The sequence below is a fragment of the Lupinus angustifolius genome, unplaced genomic scaffold (genome assembly GCF_001865875.1).
Source record: "Lupinus angustifolius cultivar Tanjil unplaced genomic scaffold, LupAngTanjil_v1.0 Scaffold_457, whole genome shotgun sequence".
Classification (NCBI taxonomy): domain Eukaryota; kingdom Viridiplantae; phylum Streptophyta; class Magnoliopsida; order Fabales; family Fabaceae; genus Lupinus; species Lupinus angustifolius.
In genome coordinates this window covers 188,432-209,767 of record NW_017727847.1, presented here as the reverse complement: position 1 = coordinate 209,767, position 21,336 = coordinate 188,432, and the positions used below count along the sequence as shown (strand labels likewise).

The following is a 21,336-nucleotide window of genomic DNA, read 5'->3' as shown; positions in this document are numbered from 1 at the left end:
ATTAACAAATATAACATCACTCTTTAATAACATTACATCACAATTATGAAGAAAAATATATTTAGTTACATAATTGTGTATGCATACATAAATTTAGGAATTGCAAGTCTCAGTATAGCAGATCTAGTATATATGAGTACCTTAATACTTATATTTGAACCCATTCAATAATGTGTTTCAAAATTGTCAATCTTCACTACTGGCATGTCAAAATACGTTGATCAAGATGTGGATATTCAGATATTAATTGTCATTGCATTCCAAAATACATGTAAGTGATATTTTAAATAAGGAATTGTACAAAAAATAATCTTAAATAGATACATCTTAAATTTCATTCCTGTTGAGTTGAGAAAAACCCATATAATAATAACATATACGAATTTTTTTAAATGTAGAAAATATTACAAACCAAATCTCAAAAAAGTCAATTTAATGGTCAATACTCAATAATTCATATTTTCAATAGATACAACTGTGAAACTTACCGAAACAAACTTTTGTTGGTCAAACACTGAAACTGATATACGACTACTTGAAAATATGGTCAAATTACTCTTATTCTTATACCAACAACTATGGTAAAATGATGAGTGGAAATGCATCTTATAGGTTCCAAAAAATAAAAAACCAGAGAGTTGGCCTAGAAATAAAAATGATGGTGATGTTGCTGGGTCTAAACTGGAATCTAATACAAGTTTTTTGATGAAGAGAATGTCACTAGTTGAAAAAAAAAACTTGCAATAATGACGATGACGTGAAGAGGAGGAAAACTTCAATGATTAATAAAAGTATCGTTATATGTATGGGAATTAAAAGAGTAGTGTCACAAGTTTTAATTTGAGAAGGGTTAATAGGAGATTGTAATCAAGGAGAGATCATAACTCATAAGGCTCAAAACCAAGAGGGCGGTGTTATTATATGTATAAAGTTAGCAAAACTAACAAGAGGTGAGAGTAATTTGCCATAAACACCTATATTATATAAAGATTTATATACAATAAATTATTTATTTACCATTCATTTATATTATTTTTTTTAAAAAATTAATAATAAATAAATATAATACAATGTATAAAACTCTTACCAATCAGTATATACATTTTTTTCCTAGTATTTCTTATGTGCTAAGTAATTTATAGGTTGAATGAGTGGATAAGATAAGTTTAGTCACATGATTAAGAAAGATAAGTTTGGAAAATAACAACCAGCTATTTGACTAACTGGACATGAACATCAAACTTTAGTTCCTGAGTTGGCGTTACTAAAATCATGGTTTATTCAGGAACAACATGAGGTGGGTGGTCTTTTTATTACTCTTCCTCAGATAAAACATTATTTGTTTCAAGACATTCATTTCTCTCCTCTGCATCATTCCATACCTGCATTCACAATAAAAAATAAATATCTTAAATAAGAAAAAAACTAAATAACAATTAAAATAATATATATCACTTGATACATTTCCCTCTTCATCAAATCAAATCATACCAAACAAAACATTTCTTTTTCATTTTTATGATCTTCATCTTTCTGCATTATTCTCACATAGCCAGAGGCCACAACATCTACAAAGTTTTCATCTTTTTCTCATTTCAAATCACCCCATTAACCCAAAAAACGGTGTCGTTTTCTGGGCATATTGTGAAAAACCTCAAAAGGTAGTGATACATAGAGAGAGAAAGAAATAAAAAAAACAGCGTTTTGTTGTAATGTATTGATCCCAAATGCACCAATACAACCGGCTACCCAATAGTGGCCACTCAACGCCGTCGCCGCCACAGTCACCGCTCCGGTCACCCAGGCTCCGCCACCAGCGCTCCTCCAAAACCGCCCGCTTTTCTCCGGTTCAACCGCCCGGTCGAACCGCCGCACAACGGTTCGCATGGGCGTTCCTCTCGGTTCTGCTTCGGAGACAGGCCTTGTTTCTCTTTGCACCTCTTATCTATATCTCTGGAATGCTTCTATACATGGGAACCGCTTCATTCGACGTTGTTCCAATCATAAAGCATCGTCATGCTCCTGGTTCTGTTTATCGCAGTCCTCAGATCTATGCTAAGCTTCGTTCAGATATGAACTCAGATAATTCCTCTGTTGATGCGGTTCGTATTGTTGCCAGATTTGAGTTCTGTTTGTTAAAATTGTTTTTGGTGAATTTTGATTTTGTTATAAAAAATGTGTTTTTTTTTCTCATTTTGATTTGTAATGATTGTTGAATGAACTTGGGGTTTTGTGGTTATTTTATCCTTCTTGTGTCTGGGATTTGAAATATATGTTTGAGTATATTAGCTACTTAGTTGCTGAATATATATTTTTTTACTTGCAGTTTAGTTCCTTGGTTTAATTATGTGTAGGAGCTAGTCTTTAGAATTGGGCATGATGTGGAGAAGACATGCAGAATTCTTGGAATAAGAGTAGATTAGATGGAGGGTATGTAATTGTTAGAGGGGGGCTAGAAAAAATATAAGCGAAACTATTTAGATGTAAATGGTGTGTTTATAGAGATGATTTACAACGAGATATTATGACGTTGTTCGATTCATGTTTCTGACTCCACCTAGTTGAAAAGACTTGGTTGTTGTTGTTTCTTGTTTGTATGAGTTGGTCTTTGAATTATACTCATGAAACTTGTATCAGTCCGTCGTATGGGTGTTGCATGTTTCTATTTTGATCTGGACAGTTCTGTCATTAGTAATGAACCCTCAGATAGTTATACACTAGTTGTCTTGAACTTTTGTTATATTTGGAATGTTGAAATAAACTCATTGGCTGTTTTAATACGGAATTCAAATATAACTTTGATTGCTGTGTTTTGCATCTTGACTACTTATAGTCATTGTTTTGTTTTTTCTGACGATTTTCACTAACTTAACTATGGAAGACCTGCGTTTAAGCTTTGTAATGAGTTTTGCTGGTCAAGTGGTTTACCGGGTCTGGATCCTGAGGCTAAACATTGCATGGTAGTAATGCGATTAACTGATCGAAGGAGTACTTCAAAATTGTTTAAGAGCAGATTTATATTTCATGAAATTGATTCTAATTACCTTCTTGTTTTGGATATGAGGCTGTGTTAGCTGCTAGATATTCGTATAATAAACTCTGTTCTAGACCATTTTAGAGAATCTTAATTTACCATGTTGTGAGTTTTTAGTTTTATTGATTTGGGCTTGTATTATACTACATACTTTTGTACTTGATCTTGATTATTATTATAAATAAGAGAATCTTGGTTTTTTTTTTACATTTCACATATTAGTGAAGTATATCCTCATTTTTTTCTTTTCCATTCAACCCCTAATGATCTTCTATATATTTTCTAGCTTGTTATTTCATGAAGTAGGGAATAAAAAGTTTGACCATACTAGATATGAAAGGTCCTTCGTCCCCCCTAGATACTTTTAGGGTATTTTGAAAGTTTATTTTTGGAGGGGAAGGAAGGGAAATGGAAGGCTTGAGAGACATCTCACAAGTTTATTTCATGGCTCCTGAGCTTTTCTTTTCCCTTGCCTCCATTTCTCTCTGAAAACCAACTTGCAAACAGACCTTCAAATTCTAAATTTTTTTGGGGGTTAAATTGGCTACTTTTAGTGACAAGCTTGTAACTTCCTTTCAGATCTCTACAATATGGAAGAGTCCATATAAAGGTGGTCGTTGGAAACCATGTGTAAACCGATCTTCAAAAGGTATGTATGATGTATGATTTGTAGTAATTGTTGAAACAGAGGATTTAGGCAGAGAAGGAAGAAAAGAGATAAGTAAACTTGACAAGTAACATGAAACCGATATTGATTTGATGTGACGATAATGTAACACAAAAGTCAAACACAACCATCCTATTTAAGATATTGGGCAAGCTTGCTACATTCTTGTGCTTACATGCTATTTGTTTTGTCTAGTTTTTCTGGTTTTGAAGGATTTTGTTGTCACCATTGTATTTTTACTCTCTTCTAACTTATCTTAATAAAGTTTCTTTATTTCTGTCTTATGGAAGAAAAAATTGGTAGGTAATTTCTTTTGCTAAAAGCACTAAGTTACTAATTAATTTATGAATTGATCCTTTCTCATCAGGATAACCTTAAATTGATCTTGTTGTTGTGTATATTTTATTTTTATATATCTGGGAAATCATGTCTGTAATTTCTGGCTGTATACTGTGTTGTTTTAATATATTTCTTATGTTGATACTTGATAGGCCTACCTGAATCAAATGGCTACATATATATAGAGGCAAATGGTGGCTTAAATCAGCAAAGGACATCGGTTAGTATTTTCTATGTGTTGATTGCTTTAACATGTTGTTCATAGTGTGCTTACTTATTTATCGTTACCAAGGACTCATTTTTGTGAATGATATCAATGCTTTAAAGATATGCAATGCTGTGGCCGTGGCTGGCTTTCTCAATGCTACCCTTGTGATCCCCAACTTCCATTACCATAGCATATGGAAAGATCCTAGGTTGGTATCACTATCTTTTAATTTTATTTTCTTAAGTCTGATTCTGTTGTTATACATGTGCATTATTTATATGCAACTGTAAAAAAAGTTGAATGGGAAAATAACATTATTATAACAATAAAAGTGGGTAGTACAAGTTGTACAACTACTGGGAGGATAAGGAATCTTCCAAATCTGGATAAGTGGAAAACCTACATCTGTCAAGTGATATCGCAATGAAGTGGGGTTAGGATTCTTCATATTGTCGAGAAATCACAATGCAAGTTGAAATCTACGCACAAAAATGAGACATGGTAATCTAGGCAGCAATATGGAATTTAATCTAGTGCACTAAGATATTGGGAGGGGTCTATGTGTGTTTGGTATATATTGTATATTTAGATTGTGTTTATATTTATCTATGATTATAATCAATGAGATTATAAACTGAATGAAGAAAACCAACCAATTAAAGCAAAGAGGGAAAAATTGCATTTTTTCTTCGTTTGTAAGCTTTTTTTAAACTAAGTTTGTTACCCAAACAACCTTAGTTTATAAAAAAAGCTTCTAAACCCAAAATAATAAAAAAATAACCTGTAACAAACATGCAAAAAGGGATGTCAAAAGAGATCTGGAATGCTGGAGAATAGCAAAAGAGTCCTGGAGGGCTGGAATACTCGAGAACAGCCAGGGGAAATAGAATAAATTTTTATACCCAAAAAACCAATTAATCTGCAATTTCAGTCAAACAAGTACACAAACACCTTTTATACAGAAAGAGCTTTTGGTTGTATTTTTATTTAAAATCAAGCAGAGAACATGTGCTAAGTCTAATCACACCTTTCTAAGGTAAGTTGGGCCCGAAAAAAACTAAAACACAAAAAATAAATTGATTATACACCTGCATTAATTAGACAAGATATTGCTTTGCTTCATTATCTCTTAAGTAAGAACTTGTGTATAACCACATCCATTATTAAAAATGCATTTTTTATCCTGTAATGCTTACTTTACAAAAGGTGCTTATTTTGAAACAGATTAAACTGATCCATAATGTTTCACGTGTCCAGTAAATTCAGGGACATATATGACGAAGAATATTTTATTGAAACCTTGGAAAACGATGTACGGGTGGTTGACAAGGTTCCTGAGTACCTAATGGAAAGATTTGGCAGCAACATGACAGTTGTTCACAATTTCAGGATCAGAGCATGGTCGTCCATTACGTATTACAGAGATGTGGTACTCCCAAAGTTACTTGAAGAAAAGTGAGTATATTATGTTTGCTGTATGAATGTTTTGCTTATTTTTGTGGATCTCTAATAGCTATCAGTTGAACGATTGAGTAATTGGTACTTGTCTAAGGCATATGGGAGAATAAAAAAGTAATGCAAAAATCCGTGCTTTTGTGGCCTTTTGGTTTTATATGATGCGTCTGGCTTCATTGACTTGATGGCCCTAGGGTTCTTGGTAATGTATGATTATCTGCACATGAAATAGGATTGTTTTCCTAGCTTCATCTGAGCGGTTTTGCATATATGCTTGCTGTCATTATCTGATATATGTTTCATGTTTTTTGTTAAGGAGGATAAGGGATTCTTGGTCCTCTATGATATTTCATTCTTTTTATCTTAAAGTTATTTTTTATCAAATGATATTTGTAGGTCCACATGTTTGAGCAATGCTAGCAAAAATTTTGGATTAGATATATTTGCTGTCTCACTGGTTAAGCATTTGGAAATTGTGTTATGAACTTATGATTTAAGGACATGAGGAAAGCCCACCCCATAAGACTGGCCTAGTGGGAGGTAGTCTCATGGCTTAAGGATCCCTTTGAGCCTCTATCTTTACGATAGTAGATAATTTTAGTATAAAAGTGTTATTATTACCTTAACCCAACAAACAAGAAATCTATTGTCAAATATGTTCATATAAGAGTGCTGGAATTCTTTTGTGTGTATTGAAATTCATTTTTATTCATGCAGGGTCATAAGGATTTCACCTTTTGCGAATAGATTGTCATTTGATGCTCCGCCAGCTGTCCAGCGTCTCAGATGCTTAGCAAATTATGAGGCCTTACGATTTTCAAGTCCTATATTGACCATAGGTGAATCTTTGGTTGAAAGAATGAAAAAACGTAGTGCAATTAATGGTGGCAAATATGTCTCTATACATCTTCGTTTTGAAGAGGTTAGTTTTAACCACATATATGGATATTGATAATATTAATCATGAATGTTGAAAGTACATGTTAATCTTTGCTGCAACTGTTGTCACATGGTTTCGCGTGCGCAGGATATGGTTGCTTTCTCTTGTTGTGTGTTTGATGGGGGAAAACAGGAGAGAGATGACATGATTGCAGCAAGGGAAAGAGGATGGAAAGGTAAATTTACAAAACCTGGACGAGTTATCCGTCCTGGAGCTATCAGGATCAATGGGAAGTGTCCCCTCACCCCACTAGAGGTAATTATTTCCTTAGAATACTGATGATCTTAGTCTTTAAGAAGATGAAGAAAATTTCAGGGAATACTTTATTTTCGGAAGTTGTCTACCTGGAAGTTTCAAAAAAAATTTGAAAGGTCCTTGTAAATAATTTCTTTTAGATTTATCCCTATTTGCATTTGTTTTAATTAGAGTCAATGCCTTCTCCCATCTCTTCAGGTTGGACTTATGCTGAGGGGAATGGGTTTTACAAAGAATACATCTATCTTTTTGGCATCTGGAAAAATATATAATGCTGAGAAGACAATGGCTCCATTACTCGAAATGTTCCCTAATTTACAAACTAAGGAGACTCTGGCATCTGAAGAGGAACTTGCTCCATTTAAGGTTTTGATCTGAACTCTACCTATTCATCCACTCAAGGATTGATATAGTGCTGTGATTTTTAACTTGAGTTGCTTTTTCTAGAATTTTTCTTCCAGGATGGCTGCTATAGATTACACGGTTTGCCTTCATAGTGAGGTGTTCGTCACAACACAGGGGGGTAACTTCCCTCATTTTTTGCTGGGCCACAGAAGATACTTGTATGGTGGACACTCTAAGACAATTAAACCTGATAAGCGGAAGTTAGCATTACTGTTTGACAATCCCAATATAGGGTATGCATCATTACTTATGGTTATATATCTTTTTGCTCTATTTTATGAAGCTAGAATAACCGAGAAAGTTTCCATCAAAAGACGAATCCCTCTCCCCCTGGCAGTGGGTTACTGGGTTATATCTTGTTGAAATTTAAGGTATAGTTATAACTTTCATGAGAATCGATATCAGTAGGAGACTGTTAGGAACCTAAAATGGAAATCATGGAAACAAAGTTATTGATTGGCTGAAGCTGAACTGGAAAAGGAGAAAGAATTTTCCTCAAAGGGTTTCTCATTCACAAAGGGTATCCCCTGTCACAAACTGAGCAGAAGCTCTATTTACAACTCAAATCCAAAGAGTGCTTCCTCATGTACAATTTCACCTATATGATTATCATTTCCTCCCCAAAATCTATTAATATAAAAACTATCAAATTCCTCTCTACCAAATTGCCATCCTAACCAACTCAATCACCCACTAGACTAATTATCCAGACTCTGGCCTTATTCAGGCTTACAGAGTCAGTTATGTTACAAGGCTATCACAATAAAATATCTTTGTTAGTAGCATAAGACTCATTGAACAGGAGGAGTTCACATGGAAATATCTTGGATATATTGGGCTGCCCAGCTACGCCTTGGCCACCAGCAAGTATCTCCGTTATAAAAAAATTATATTTAAAAAAGGTGGCCAAGTGCACGAGGCTCCCATCTAGTGGGGTCCGATGAAGGTAGATGTATGCAGCCTTACCCCTGCAAGTGGAGAGGATGTTTCTAGAAGAATAAATCTACTTATGCTCTTGAATTTACAAAACCATGCACAAACTGTAGTTGTGACTCCCAAATGTTTAAGAAGAAAAAGTTGAGAGACAGTTGTGAAGGCAATAAGTAGCTTCCTGTTTATATAATATGTTTAGTTCCTAGTTTTTTTCTCCCAAGAACTTTATAGCTCGATTATTGTGCTATTAACTTCTTAATAGATTGAAAACCATTCTGACTTATTCTAGTAGAAAGTATCTGAAGTGTCCCTCCTCTAATTTGATTACTTTCCAGATGGAGAGGTCTCAGGCGTCAACTGTTGAACATGAGGTCACATAGTGATTCCAAGGGAGTTGAGCTCAAAAGACCAAATGACTCAATATATAGCTTTCCGTGTCCGGGGTGTATGTGCCCTGCCAATAGAATTGAAGGTTCAAGATCCCCTGCCAATAGAACTGAAGGTTCAAGATCCTCTGCCATTAGAACTGAAGGTTCAAGATCCTCTGCCAATAGAACTGAAGGTTCAAGATCCTCTGCCAATAGAACTGAAGGTTCAAGATCCTCTGCCAATAGAACTGAAGGTTCAAGATCCTCTGCCAATAGAACTGAAGGTTCAAGATCTTCATCAACAACTTGACCTTATCAAAGTTTGATGGGGGTTTCTATTACCTACGATTCTGCGAGCATGCATTGCTGCTAACCATATTTCCGGTATTGTGATTATTTCATTTGTTTTCCTCTTTCCATCTGGTGAGAGGGCATACACTCCAATTCCGGAGGTTAAAGGATTTTGTTCGAGGTCTCATTGATCTGATTATATTTTGGATTGAAATCTCAAGGAACTGGCATCTTTTTTGCACATAATGCAAATCCAGAACAAAATGGAAACCATTCGTTTGCAGGAATCTCTACCAGAACATAACCTGAACTTTGTTTCAAACATGAATCAGCACATGCTGTATCGACTAACCCGTTTAAAGAGTCGAAGGATAAACTCAAGGTCCTCCACACCCTGCCTGTACATTAAAAGGTGTATTTTATTCATGTCTTTAATGGCTAAATGCCTAAAGCAGCCAATAGCTCTGTACATTTACAACATTCAGGGTCTTTTCATACTGTTTTCATATTCTGTTTAGAGGTTCTTTGTTCCTGGTATCAATTTTGTATTCTGTTTGCCCTCATATTGAGGGTCACATGTTAGTTGGATGCCTGTATCTGAGAACATTTGTTATTCTTTTTACATTGGTGAGCCATTGTTTTAGTTATGATACTAGTGAATTTTATTACTTCACCATTTATAACTAGCAATTGCTAAAGTTTTCTCAATATTGCTTGAAGAGATTATGATATTGTATGACATCTCAAATAGCAACAGGTTATCCCAATTAGTAGCTTAAAAGTTCTGCACCGATGAAATATATCTGTGGACTAGTCAAAATATAATGGGTTGGAAGTGAAGTACTTAAAAGTGCACTATAATTTCACACTAAGAATGGCACAAGTGTTTTATAATCATCTTCGTGGGCATATCTTTTGTCCCAAAGAGTGTCGTTTCAAGTATTTTGTTATGATTGGTTAAAAAAATACTTAATTATTAAAATTTTAATTTAAATATATTTTTTCAACTAATCATAGCAAGTGATATATAGAATGATATCTTTTTGGGATAGAAAATGTATTGGGATAGGAATGAGTAAACATACGTAGAAAACGTTACAGCATAAATTTCAAACATAATGCCAAAGGATAATAACTTTTATTAACTTGAAGACATTTAAACTGGTGTGTCTGATATGCCGTGAACCCATGCAAATAAAAGTTGATTTTTTTACTCTGATCGACCAAACTATTTTGAAATGGAACTCGGGCATGGAGCTACGTGTGCTACCCGAAACAGATCACAAATCCGGGTACCCATTTTCATAGTTAAACCAAATTCCGAAGGATAATCTAGTTGTGGATATACATGAAACTTTAACATAGATCCCAGGCAAAACACGAAACGCAGAACACGAAACGACATCATGGGTATAGTGGGAAACCTTAGTCCCGATCAGCTCCAATTCTTCAACTCTCAAGGTACCCTTTTTTGTTTCAATTTTCAACGTTTTCAATCTTTTCCTCTTTCTATGACCTATGTTATTAACATCATAATTCCTGTTTAGGTTATCTTGTTATTGAATCATTTGCCAGTAAGGATGAGATTGATGCCATGATGAAGAGGATGCAGCAATTGCTTGATGACTTTGATCCTTCCTCCACTGCCTCAATTTTCTCCACTAAGAACCAGGTTTCTTCTATTTTCCATGTATATATATATATATATATATATACATGTGTGTGTATTTATGTATGTATTTATATGTATAAGGTGGATTTTGGAGTATTTATGTATTATTTTGCTGTTTTTTCTCTCAGCAACAGTCAACTGATGATTACTTCTATGAGAGCGTGGAAAAAGTTTCATACTTCTTTGAGGGTATTGGAAATATTTAATCTTTTTGGTTATAGAGTAATCTATAATCTGGGTTCTATTCAAGTTTATGCCTTTAAGACATTTATAATTGCATGAACACTTTATCTTATTTCCTTTGTTTCCCTTTTGGCAGAGAAAGCATTTGGGGATGATGGAAACTTGAAGCAACCTAAGCAGCTCTCTATTAATAAAGTTGGTCATGGTAAGCCTTGAATGTTATGATATATTGATATTCTAAGTCTCTCTCACACACAAGTAGAAATCGAGTAGACTAGTTAAATTAGTGAGTTTAGGTGAAGGTGGTGTTTGGCGTGGAGGCGGAACATGATTGAATAATATGTTTTTTTGTTCTCTTTGGTTCCATCTCTTTTAGTGAAACCAAAATATTTCACTTTTTAATTTTGTTTTGTTATTCTTATTTATAAAATACTTCAAACATCGAATAAAACTAACATGCTCTGTTGATTCATGTTCTGACACGTTTACCAAACACTACCAAAATGTGTAGAGGACTGCTGTGGCACTACTTTTATTAGTGTTTAACTGTAAAGAATACTTCTATGTACATAATTCTACACTACTGTGTTCCATTTGAAATTTGAATTACAGACCAGTGAATGCTAGAACTGTAAAGTAGCTTTATTCCTTCTGAATTGATTTTGTTTTCCTTTGGATCTAACTTTTCCTTGTTGTGCGCTGGGTGTGTGTGTTGTGATATTATGCAGCGCTTCATGAGATTGAGCCAGCGTTCAAGAAGTTTTCTTTCTCTGAGAAATTTTCAAGTTTGATGTATTCCTTAGGTTACAAGAGACCAGCAATCTTGCAGTCTATGTACATATTTAAGGTAAATTTTCCTCTGTCCTTGTGATGTTCAATTGCTGATTATGTGGTTGAATAACTTTAATGTGTTTGTTTCCGCCTTTGAAAGGCTCCAATCGTATGTTTGGAGGAAGCTACATTGTGTAGGTTTCACTTTCAAACTGATTTATGATCGTGATTACAAACACACTATTAATGTGTTATGACTTTATGAGCATTAGATATGTGAATAGGTAGGATACTTGTATTTGTTAACAATGACATTGTGTATGTTCTTTTTATTCAATGCTAGGGGGTGGGATGGTAGGGTAGGGAAGGGGTTAATGTGATTTGGTTCTTTAGATTTTTTGTACTTACACACTGTACTTTGATTGGGAAAATACACTTTCCCCACTTGAATGTTGTTACTTGGACCAATTGCTCCTTTCATTTACAAATCAATCTTCTTATGCTTGAAAGATGCTTCAAACTTGTGATTTTATAGTGGTTTAATGCATGGGTATTATTGGTATCGGATATTCAACTGAGATATAAAACTTGTGTGCTTCTTTCAAAATGGCATATCTTTCTAGATTTGATGCTTCATGAGTGTAGGTTTATTGCTATACCAACCTAGAGAATGGTACTTTGTTTTACCATGTAATCTTTTTATTTATATTTGATAAATTTTGAACTTGATGCAATGAAGAAGTAGGTGCTTTATGTTTCTGTAGTCTTTCCTTAGCTAGTTTAGACCGTTGGAAGCTGGTATAGTAGTTCATTCTTGTGTAAGGAATTAACTTAAATTGAGTATTTTGATGCCTGGTCATCATAACCCGGTCTATGAAATTATTGGCAGCAACCAGGCATTGGAGGTGAAGTAGTGCCACATCAGGACAGTTCGTTTCTTTATACTGAACCAGAAACATGCACAGGGCTGTGGCTGGCTCTAGAAGACGCAAACATAATAAATGGTTGCCTCTGGGCAATTCCTGGATCTCACAAAAGTAGCTTTCTTCTCCTTTTGCTCTACCCCCTCAATCATGTCTTTTCCTTTGGTTTATCAGATCTAATCTCTTCATTTTGTTATTTGGTTTCTGTAGATGGGCTTGTTAGAAGGTTCGTAAGAGATGAAGATGGTGTCAAATTTGATAGACCATCACCATCGTATGACCGAAAGGATTTTGTCCCTATTGACGTAAAAGCTGGCTCCTTGGTTGTCATCCATGGGGATCTTATCCATCAAAGGTTTGTTAAAACAATTCTTTCTATTTATTGTGTACCATGAAGTTTTGAAGGGTAATTACCTTAGAAGTTGAATATCTTATATTTCATCCTTCTCTGCTTCTGTATGTGGATGACAGCTTTGAAAACCAGTCCCCAAAATCAAGGCATGCATACAGCTTGCATGTAGTGGATACTGATGGCTGCAAATGGGCACCGGAAAATTGGTGAGTGTAGATCTTTAGAAGAATTTGTTTACTACCCCTTTTTTCCAACCTTATTTGCTAAGAGGAATCATTTGGGGGGATGCAACAACCTTTAATTGTTAACATCAACTATGCCTTGATCGAGTCCCTTGAATACTTAAAAACTGACCATTTTCATTATCTTCCTCTGCAGAATCTTATTTAAGAGCTTCTTTTTGTGTGTTTAGATTTCTTTGTTTGCCACTTAGTTAGATTTATGTTTGTGCCATCAATACACACTCTTCCTGAATCCCTATATCTAGGAGTCAACTCGTTTAACTTAGAAAGATTCAAATTTGGACTTCAAAAGAAAACTTACTTATTAACCATTTCTTGTACTCTTTTATCTTCAGTCTTCTAATGATTTCATATCAACCATGGTCTTCTTCCCATGATGTGATCAGAATCACTAGGTAGTCAGTAATTGGATCAGAAAGAGCAAATGGTTTCCGTACTTGGTTTTTATTGCTATAGATGATACACGACTTAAAAGTTTCCATACTAGCAACAAGTTTTGCAGTGACACTTGCACTTGCATGTAACTGTTTTATGAAATGGTTAAAAACTTACACATTGTTGTAAAAAAACCTAGAAGATTTTATCTTGCAAAATATCACAACTTTGCGGCTTGTTTGGTGAGTGTGCTTAATCAAAGTAGCAAACACCTTTTCTGCCATTGGTTTGTTTACCATTTGCAGTTACCCTCTTACTAAATAATATGGAATACAACTCACTACATAATACATCCTTATGCTTAGTTTCTAGGTGAGAAACTACAAACAAAATGCATTTGAGATAGTTTGACATATATCTGGGGTAGCCTATTATGGTGTTTGTGTAATGTAACTTAGCATCTGAAATAAACCGTGAGTGGATTTTGCATAACACTTTTGCTTCTTTCTGTCAATTTTTCTTTCAGGATCAGACGGAAAGTGGAGCCAGAACCACTCTATGTAAGCTGATCCAGCATCATCTATAACATCTGAGGAAGAAAAGAACAAATACATCTTAACCTCAAGCAAATTATATTAAGTACTTTTGTGAATTGTCCACACTGTTTTTTATATGAATTCTGATGTTAATGTAACATATTCACTGTTAAACTTACCATTGAAAATCATTACCGGATGATTGGTGAGATATAATAATAAACACTGGAGAAAGTTCTTGTTGAAGTGAGAAATTTGGACCTTGAGAAGGTGTTGAGAAATTTGAACAAAAGCCTAAGTACAAAACAAGATTCAAGGTTTAAATTATCCATAAAAAATAGTTTTATCCATTGTAATCAGTATTTTAAATTGCAGTTGTGTTTACTGTGATTGCAGTCATTGCGATGTAGATTCCGGGGAAATTTGAAACACTGATTGATGTTAAGTGTGTGGATACACTTTGAGTATTTTTCAGAGCTGTCCAACTTATAAAAATGTCTATTCTGTAATAACCGAGTGAGGAAGTAAGCAAGAATAAGATTCCTTTGCAGATATTATTACCAGTATTTGATATTAACTATACTCTTTCTCTTCATTGAACTGCACAGGTTTAGCTTATGATGTATTTGGAACTAGAAGCATATAAATATGATATTAACTATTGACAACTTTCTATGGTAGAGATAATTTTATTTATCCTAAAAGAATGTTAAAATAACATAACTCCTTAAGTTTCTGAAAGCTCAGTAACTATTTTTATTAAGACGTAGCAGAAACAACTTTAAAACAATTTTCTTGCTTACTTGAATATAGAGCCACCATTGTTGTTTGGAAACGTTTTATTTAACAGGTTGAGAAGTAACTTCCAAGTAGAGATTTTGTAAGCATATATTAATGAGTTGAGTTTTGAAGGAGAATGAAAAAGAAAAATAAGACTTTAAAATTATTTCACAAATATATTTCATTGCTCTCAAACCTTGCCTTTATGTTTGTTCCCTTCTAACAATGGATGAATCTCTGTACTCTATATGTCACAAATTTATGATTAGTCAAAATATTAAAACTTAATTGACAATTTAAAAGAAAATAAATTGATGATGAATCATAAATGTTTAATATATGAAGTTATACATAAAATGAGATCACCTATTAAAAAAGGTATTCTTCAACATAAAAACATTGATTTATTTAAACATTAAAAACACACATTTTTATTACTTTATTATTATTGCTTCTGTTACAAAATGAAGTTTATGAGCAGGTAGAGAACAAGAATGTTGAAACATGAAAGATTGAGCTTTCACCATCATCATTATTGATAAAGTATAAAAAGACAAATGAATGAGTTGAGTTGCAAATGAATCTGAGATAAAATGAGCAACTTTTGGTAATGTACATTATGAGTGATATATTATGGAGGATGTGAGGTAAAAATGAAGCTACATCTTGTGTTACAAAGTTTGTTTTAATTCATGTACCCTTTATTTTTTATTAATCAAAAAGGTAAAATAAGAATTATATTTTATAATCAATAAGAATAAAAAGATATATAAAGTGATATATTTTTTTCTTGTGACAAAAAATGTATTCCTAGAAAGAATAGAGAGACAAATAAGAGAGTCTAAGAATAGTGGCAAGCATAGGCCACTCATTATCTTAGTACACAACAGGTTGCCTACTCAGCAGTTTACACTTCTTGCATGCATTTGCTGACTCTCTTTACCTACAGTTATGTTGCTGTCTTTTTCCTCTCTGTACAGACATGCTGTTATCACAAATCCTGCAACTTCTTGTTTTACATTATTGAGAAAGATTTGTGGGAAAGTAATTCTAGTTAATATTTAGCAATAAATAATAGTATAAAAGATATAAATACATTTATTTTCAAATTATGATATATTAATATTTAGTGATAAGATGATATCATCATGAATTAGTTCCTTATTTTTCGATTATCAATCACTGTTATAAGCACATAAATGAAATATATTTTCACTTTTTTTCTTTCAATTTTCTTTTAAGTCATGTACACTTTTTCTTTTTGTGGTCAGGGATGATTGATCTTTCACTTATGCTAAGTTCAACTTCTTTGATGGGTCAACCACGAGAGTATTTCTTTCATGCATTGAATAATTTTATTCTTGTGCATATTTTCATATATTGTATGTTGTATGTGTGTGAGGAAACGTGGCCATAATTATATTTCTAGATTGGTACAAGCTTTAAAAAATATATCCCTATATAAGTATATAGCATTGATTTCCAGTAAAAAGCAGATTCCCACCTCATTTTCATTCCTATCAGACCGGTAATTATGTTATTTTATTGAAATGATAATATTTAGGTTGGTGAAGGTGTTAGTGATTCTAAGATGAGAATAAGACTTTTACCATGATTCTTATCCACATATTTTGTTAGCTGGATGGTGGAGATAGGTTAGTTATTTGCTTGAAGTTGGAAGGTCTAAATTAAATCAGTTTTATTTCAAGGGAAACTAATTCTTTGTCCAACTTTATGATAAAGATTAGTAAATAATTGATTTTAATATTGTAGTATTGAGATTTTGCTCCTACTGGTGCAGCAATGATCCTAAATATGGATCTTTCTTCCTAACTTTGTCTTTTTATCCTTTGAGTGATACAAAAAAAAAAGAAAACAGGTCAGTTGATTAGGCTACTTCAAGCCTATTAATAAATAATAGAATTAGGTTAGATTGGGTCATAAATGTCTTTAACTTGGTACAAATTATAATGAAGGAATGAACCCTCTATTTATAGCCCAATGCCTCCAACATCTCTCTAATGGCTCTTTCACCAACAACTTTATTACCTACGGCTCTATCATAATGGTCGAGATCTCCTCCAACGGCTCTTTCCTTGTTGCATGTGTGTATTGACTTGGTCAACACACAATCCAAGCCTAAAAGGCTCCAAAAAATTAAATAAATAAATAAATATTTTATTAAAAAAATGTTGGACCATAACTTAGGGCTTATAAAGCCTTTCAACTTCCCCTCTCCAAGCAAAGTGGGGCTAGTGAATTTTTTCATTTCACTTCTAAACATTATTCTTTCAACAAATTCCAACAATCCCCCACTTGAAATTAAAAAACAATTTCTGGGAATTTTTGTGATCTCAATAAGATTGTGCATAAACAAAGGTGTCATGCGACTTGAATCTTTGCATAGTGAATAAGATCCAAATTTACTAGAGTGTCTCGTAGTCTTAAACTCTATCTTCAACATCAAACCACACACAACCTTTTCAAATGTGTATTATGTATAGTCTGTGTGTTAAAGGTCATGCACGTCTATCCCAATATAGTGAATCCTCTATAAATTTATGCCCCAAAATTTCATAGGAAGCAGCCCTCACTTCCACATTCATATAAGTGAGTCTATCAAGAGTACTCATGTAGCCTAGGTACTCCACTCCAATTAGAGTATAGATCTCACTAAGAGTTTAATTCATCCTTACATATGCTGCAGGAATCATGCTTCTCATAATTTTATTGCATGTTCATTCTCATATCATTTCACGACTTGTTATTACCTATTGAACCTATTTCTTGGGATCTCCAGTCAGTTAGGTTGGGTTACCATCATAAGTGATTCTCGTTCTAAGGGCAATAGTCTCATACTATGAGAAGTATTATAGATTTTCTCTCTAGCTAGTCCATTTGTCAAAGGATCTGCTAAGTTATTATCAGTACTTACATGATCCACTTTAACAGCTCCTGTAGAGAGTAACTCTCTAATAGTGTTGTGCTTACGATTTTTTTTTTCGTTTCTTGCCGTTATAAAAGCGGTTCTCAATTTTTGCAATAGTCATGGTACTATCACAATGGATCAACATATCTGAAATCGGTTTTTCCCATAGGGGAATCTCTGTAAGCAAACTTCTCAGCCAACTTGATTCTTTGTAACGCCCCAAAAATTACTCCAACAATATTGCCCAAAAATGGGTAAAAAAATTTTGTAATGTAAAACTTCTTCATTTACATTTGACTCCTTTTCGGGACATCATGTTAAGTAACCTAAATTGTGGAATAGACAACAATAGTTACCTAGTGGTAACTGAAAGCCACTTGATATATATATCGTGGAATAACTCTATTGAAAACGTTTATACAAAAGCAAAGCGGATTACATCCTAGTCCAAACTGAAATTATATACAATAGTATGGTTTATTCAAAACATCCAAAATACCCTACATAGATACCCGCCTCAAGGACAACTAGAAATGGAAATGACCACAAGAGACTAGCTCTGGTGTTAGCGGGTGTGCTAGGACACTCACTAGGGTCCTCCTCCGTCTTAGAATCGGAGGAGAGATCCACCACCTCAATGGAGTCTATTGTATAGACTAACTCCACATAGTCTTCCTCTTTGGCTTCCAGCTCCTCCTCATCCGGGTCATTGGACGAACCCTGTGACTTACTTCCCACTCCCGCATCTGCCTGAAGATTGGGCAGCGTCTGTCAAGTAGCTTTCTTTCCTAGTGGAGAATTGAGCACATCGTCTCTACTTCATCTCCTAGTAGATGGTCTAGCACTAGTGGGTCCGTGAGGAATCACAAATTGAATGGATGGTGCAATAGGTGCAAATCTCTGAGCAGATAAGATGAAAGAAGCCTCCAAGTTCGCAAGCTGTGAAGGGAAGCGCATTGTAGAGCCATCACAACCCATCTCCAGCTCTAAGGCACAAGGACATGTGTAGGTGTATCTATGTCTACCACTACTCCATGTCCCATCCTGGACATCGAGAATCGGTAGCTCTGAATCCTTACCATATGGTTCATCTAAACGAGAACGCAAATCGAAGACAAGCAGAAAGAAAAGAAAAGAAGAGAGAGTAAGACATCTAATGAATATAATTCATCGACGACGTGAAATTACACGGAATATCACATCCAGACATACACACATGATATACACAATATACATCACCGATATAATGCATAATGATGAAATGATGTTATAACTTGAATCATGAGGATCAATATTCACACTCTCAATGCATGCATGATATGCCTATTTCACCCATCCTTACACCAATATCCTCCCAATATACTATTTCATCATCTCACATAGACTCTCCCTCAAGACTTTGTTGACGAATCACCGCCATCGCCGTCCCTTTCAACATCGTGGGGCTTGTTCGTCTCCCGTAAATTTCATCTCCACTACTTCGTTATTCATAATGAGTATGCATATTAACTGAAGTTAGCCGATTAAATATTTTAATTATTCTTTTATATCGATCGGCCCATCCTAAGACATCTCCCAAAGAATGCTTCTTGTGGGACTCGATCACACGTTATCACGTAATATAGAACTAACACCCCTACCACTACGAACCATCGCAGACTTACCCTAGACGGCCACATGGCCAAGCCTCTTATGGTCAGACGACCCCGCTGCATGGTATCATGTAATCCTTTTTAGGCATAGCCTTGCTCACGACATCCTCGTTGGAATCCTAGCCCGCATAAGGCGCAAGAACAAAATTGACAGTATATGTTTGTCGATTTGGGCACCAGACTCAATCCTCTAAGCCACGACCTTCCTCAAGTGTAAATACACTTCACACCCAAGCTAGGGTTATCGCCTAAGCAATAAATCAATAAAAAACAATCACGATTTATGTATGTTTTTCGCCCAAGTGAGAGACTGTCGCTCAAGCAACTAATTCATCAAAACATACTAAATTTCCTGCATGGTTCTCGCTCGAGCGAGGGGACTGTCGCTCAAGCTAAATATCCACCAAAAACTGGTCAAAATCACCCTCTGGGTCACGCTCGGGCGAGGGACTATCGACCGGGCGCCAAAACCGCCCAGAACAAGCCACACATGCTGCCTGGCCCTCGCCCAAGCGTGGCTGTCTCGCCCAGGCGATGCTGGTCTAGTGGCCATGCGTGTCTGGCTCACCCAAGCGTGGCTGATCCAGTGGTCAGGCGTGTCTGGCTCGCCCGGGCGTGGCTGGACCAGTGGCCAGGACCACTCTCTCAACCTTTTGGGCCACTAGATCAACTATCATTGTTGTTTTCGATCCCTACACGTTTTAGTTTCTCGAGTGGTGTTCCTTCATGGATAACAACCACAAGACTTGATATTTTATACTATCCTAGGGGCATACAACCTAAGGAAACATTTGTACTTAATCCAAATAGAAAATCATTTGGTTAAGTACGAGTTTCTAACAAAAATAGAAATAACTCCCAACTTTTGAGGTATTTGGTAGATCCAGGTATCATATTCGGACACCATTATTTTACAATGTATTCTCTCTCACCTTGGGTTGTATCACGGTTGATCTTCGTCACGTGAATGGATCGGTTGTCTGACTTCGAACGCCTCGAAACTAAACACAAACAAATCAGTGATTCACGAGTTAAATTGTTTTCCTACTAACTCTAAGCTAAAGACATCATTTTAATCCATTCTAAGAATATTCGAGACTTTCATCCATCCGATCCAAGATTCATATTCTTGAACCATCATTTATCCTCGAAAGTCTCGTTCCCGATTGCTATCGATTCATGATCATTTCAACACCTTTTAACAAGGATTGATCTCATGATCAAAACGACATTTCGATTTAAAATATTCTTTGATTTCAAAATCATCATCTTTCATCAACATAAATAACATGCATATTTTCAAACACTAAAACAGCCCCATGAACAACAAGATTTCATGGTTTCAAAACAACAATTTCTAGATTTACGAAAACTCATTTTTTCGCTTTCTTGCATATAACAAGAGATATGAAGGTTTTTAGAAAATTTTGACGGTTGAAAATGTTCGAAACATGCGCAAAAACTTTATTCTCAAATATCGTAAACAACTAACGGTTAGATTTCTAAGAGATTAAGAACAAAACTAAGAACTTACCTTGGAGTTCTTGAGAAATTCAGAATGAAGAAGAAGAGAAAAGTGATGCCAATGGTTTCTCCAAGTTGGGTGGGCTCTATTAAAGGCAATGATTCATTTTTTAGAGAAGCAAGTCAATGGTTTCAAAATTAAATCGCTCTTTTAAGAGGAATTGAATTAGGTTTAAGGAGGCAAGCCAAGGGTTTTGAAAGAATAACGACATAACGGGTAAATGAATGGTTTAGGAGTATTTGCATAAAAGATGAGTATTTTCGCTTACTTGTCACACAAGTTTCACTCGAGAAAATAAGGTGACTTCTTCGGAGATACATTCATGATGAGACCATGCCCGAGTATTATCAGATAATACTCGGCTGGATATTAAAATCTTCCGATTACGGTTAGAATTTCAGAATGCCAAATTCGGAGTAGAAAAATATATAGAAATTGCGTTACGGATAAACTCAAAAACACGTTATTGGGCCGAATTCAGACGAATTTGAGCCCGACATT

General features: G+C 34.8%; 2 protein-coding genes and 1 long non-coding RNA gene across 5 annotated transcripts; 2 read left to right on the top strand and 1 right to left on the bottom strand.

Moving 5' to 3' along the window:
• Positions 1–1,480: 1,480 nt before the first annotated feature.
• LOC109341412 (uncharacterized protein At1g04910) lies at positions 1,481–9,561 on the top strand. Of its 3 annotated transcripts, XR_002106958.1 has the most exons (13): positions 1,481–1,669; positions 1,703–2,102; positions 3,614–3,683; positions 4,193–4,260; positions 4,368–4,456; positions 5,506–5,703; positions 6,421–6,625; positions 6,731–6,898; positions 7,097–7,264; positions 7,346–7,536; positions 8,572–8,708; positions 8,889–9,429; positions 9,466–9,561. XR_002106958.1 is itself a non-coding variant. In XM_019579313.1 (12 exons), exons 2-12 carry the CDS (start codon positions 1,728–1,730, stop codon positions 8,912–8,914), a joined length of 1,695 nt encoding a protein of 564 aa, XP_019434858.1. In that variant the 5' UTR covers positions 1,481–1,669; positions 1,703–1,727; the 3' UTR covers positions 8,915–9,561. The 3 variants fall into 3 exon arrangements, 2 of the variants coding, with proteins under 2 accessions (XP_019434858.1, XP_019434859.1); XM_019579313.1 differs by having other exon boundaries at positions 8,889–9,561; XM_019579314.1 differs by having other exon boundaries at positions 1,481–2,102; positions 8,889–9,561.
• Positions 9,562–10,220: 659 nt separating this feature from the next.
• Positions 10,221–14,195, top strand: LOC109341393 (phytanoyl-CoA dioxygenase). Its single transcript, XM_019579288.1, has 9 exons — positions 10,221–10,356; positions 10,443–10,567; positions 10,696–10,756; positions 10,887–10,955; positions 11,479–11,597; positions 12,411–12,558; positions 12,655–12,799; positions 12,916–13,002; positions 13,940–14,195. The coding sequence occupies exons 1-9, from the start codon at positions 10,302–10,304 to the stop codon at positions 13,980–13,982; spliced, it is 852 nt and encodes a 283-aa protein (XP_019434833.1). The 5' UTR covers positions 10,221–10,301; the 3' UTR covers positions 13,983–14,195.
• On the bottom strand, positions 12,972–13,933 carry LOC109341395. The gene is made up of 3 exons (XR_002106955.1): positions 13,301–13,933; positions 13,106–13,261; positions 12,972–13,033 (listed from the first exon to the last, which is right to left on the bottom strand). It is a non-coding gene; the product is annotated as an uncharacterized LOC109341395 (long non-coding RNA).
• Positions 14,196–21,336: the final 7,141 nt, after the last annotated feature.

Excerpts from the sequence above, each read along its gene's own strand:
- LOC109341412 (XM_019579313.1), top strand. The coding sequence starts at position 1,728 with ATGCACCAATACAACCGGCTACCCAATAGTGGCCACTCAACGCCGTCG. Across the intron at positions 4,261-4,367 it reads TAAATCAGCAAAGGACATCG|ATATGCAATGCTGTGGCCGT; the intron begins GTTAGTATTTTC and ends AATGCTTTAAAG. Across the intron at positions 7,265-7,345 it reads AGGAACTTGCTCCATTTAAG|AATTTTTCTTCCAGGATGGC; the intron begins GTTTTGATCTGA and ends TGCTTTTTCTAG.
- LOC109341393 (XM_019579288.1), top strand. The coding sequence starts at position 10,302 with ATGGGTATAGTGGGAAACCTTAGTCCCGATCAGCTCCAATTCTTCAAC. Across the intron at positions 12,559-12,654 it reads AATTCCTGGATCTCACAAAA|ATGGGCTTGTTAGAAGGTTC; the intron begins GTAGCTTTCTTC and ends TGGTTTCTGTAG. Across the intron at positions 12,800-12,915 it reads GGGGATCTTATCCATCAAAG|CTTTGAAAACCAGTCCCCAA; the intron begins GTTTGTTAAAAC and ends TGTGGATGACAG.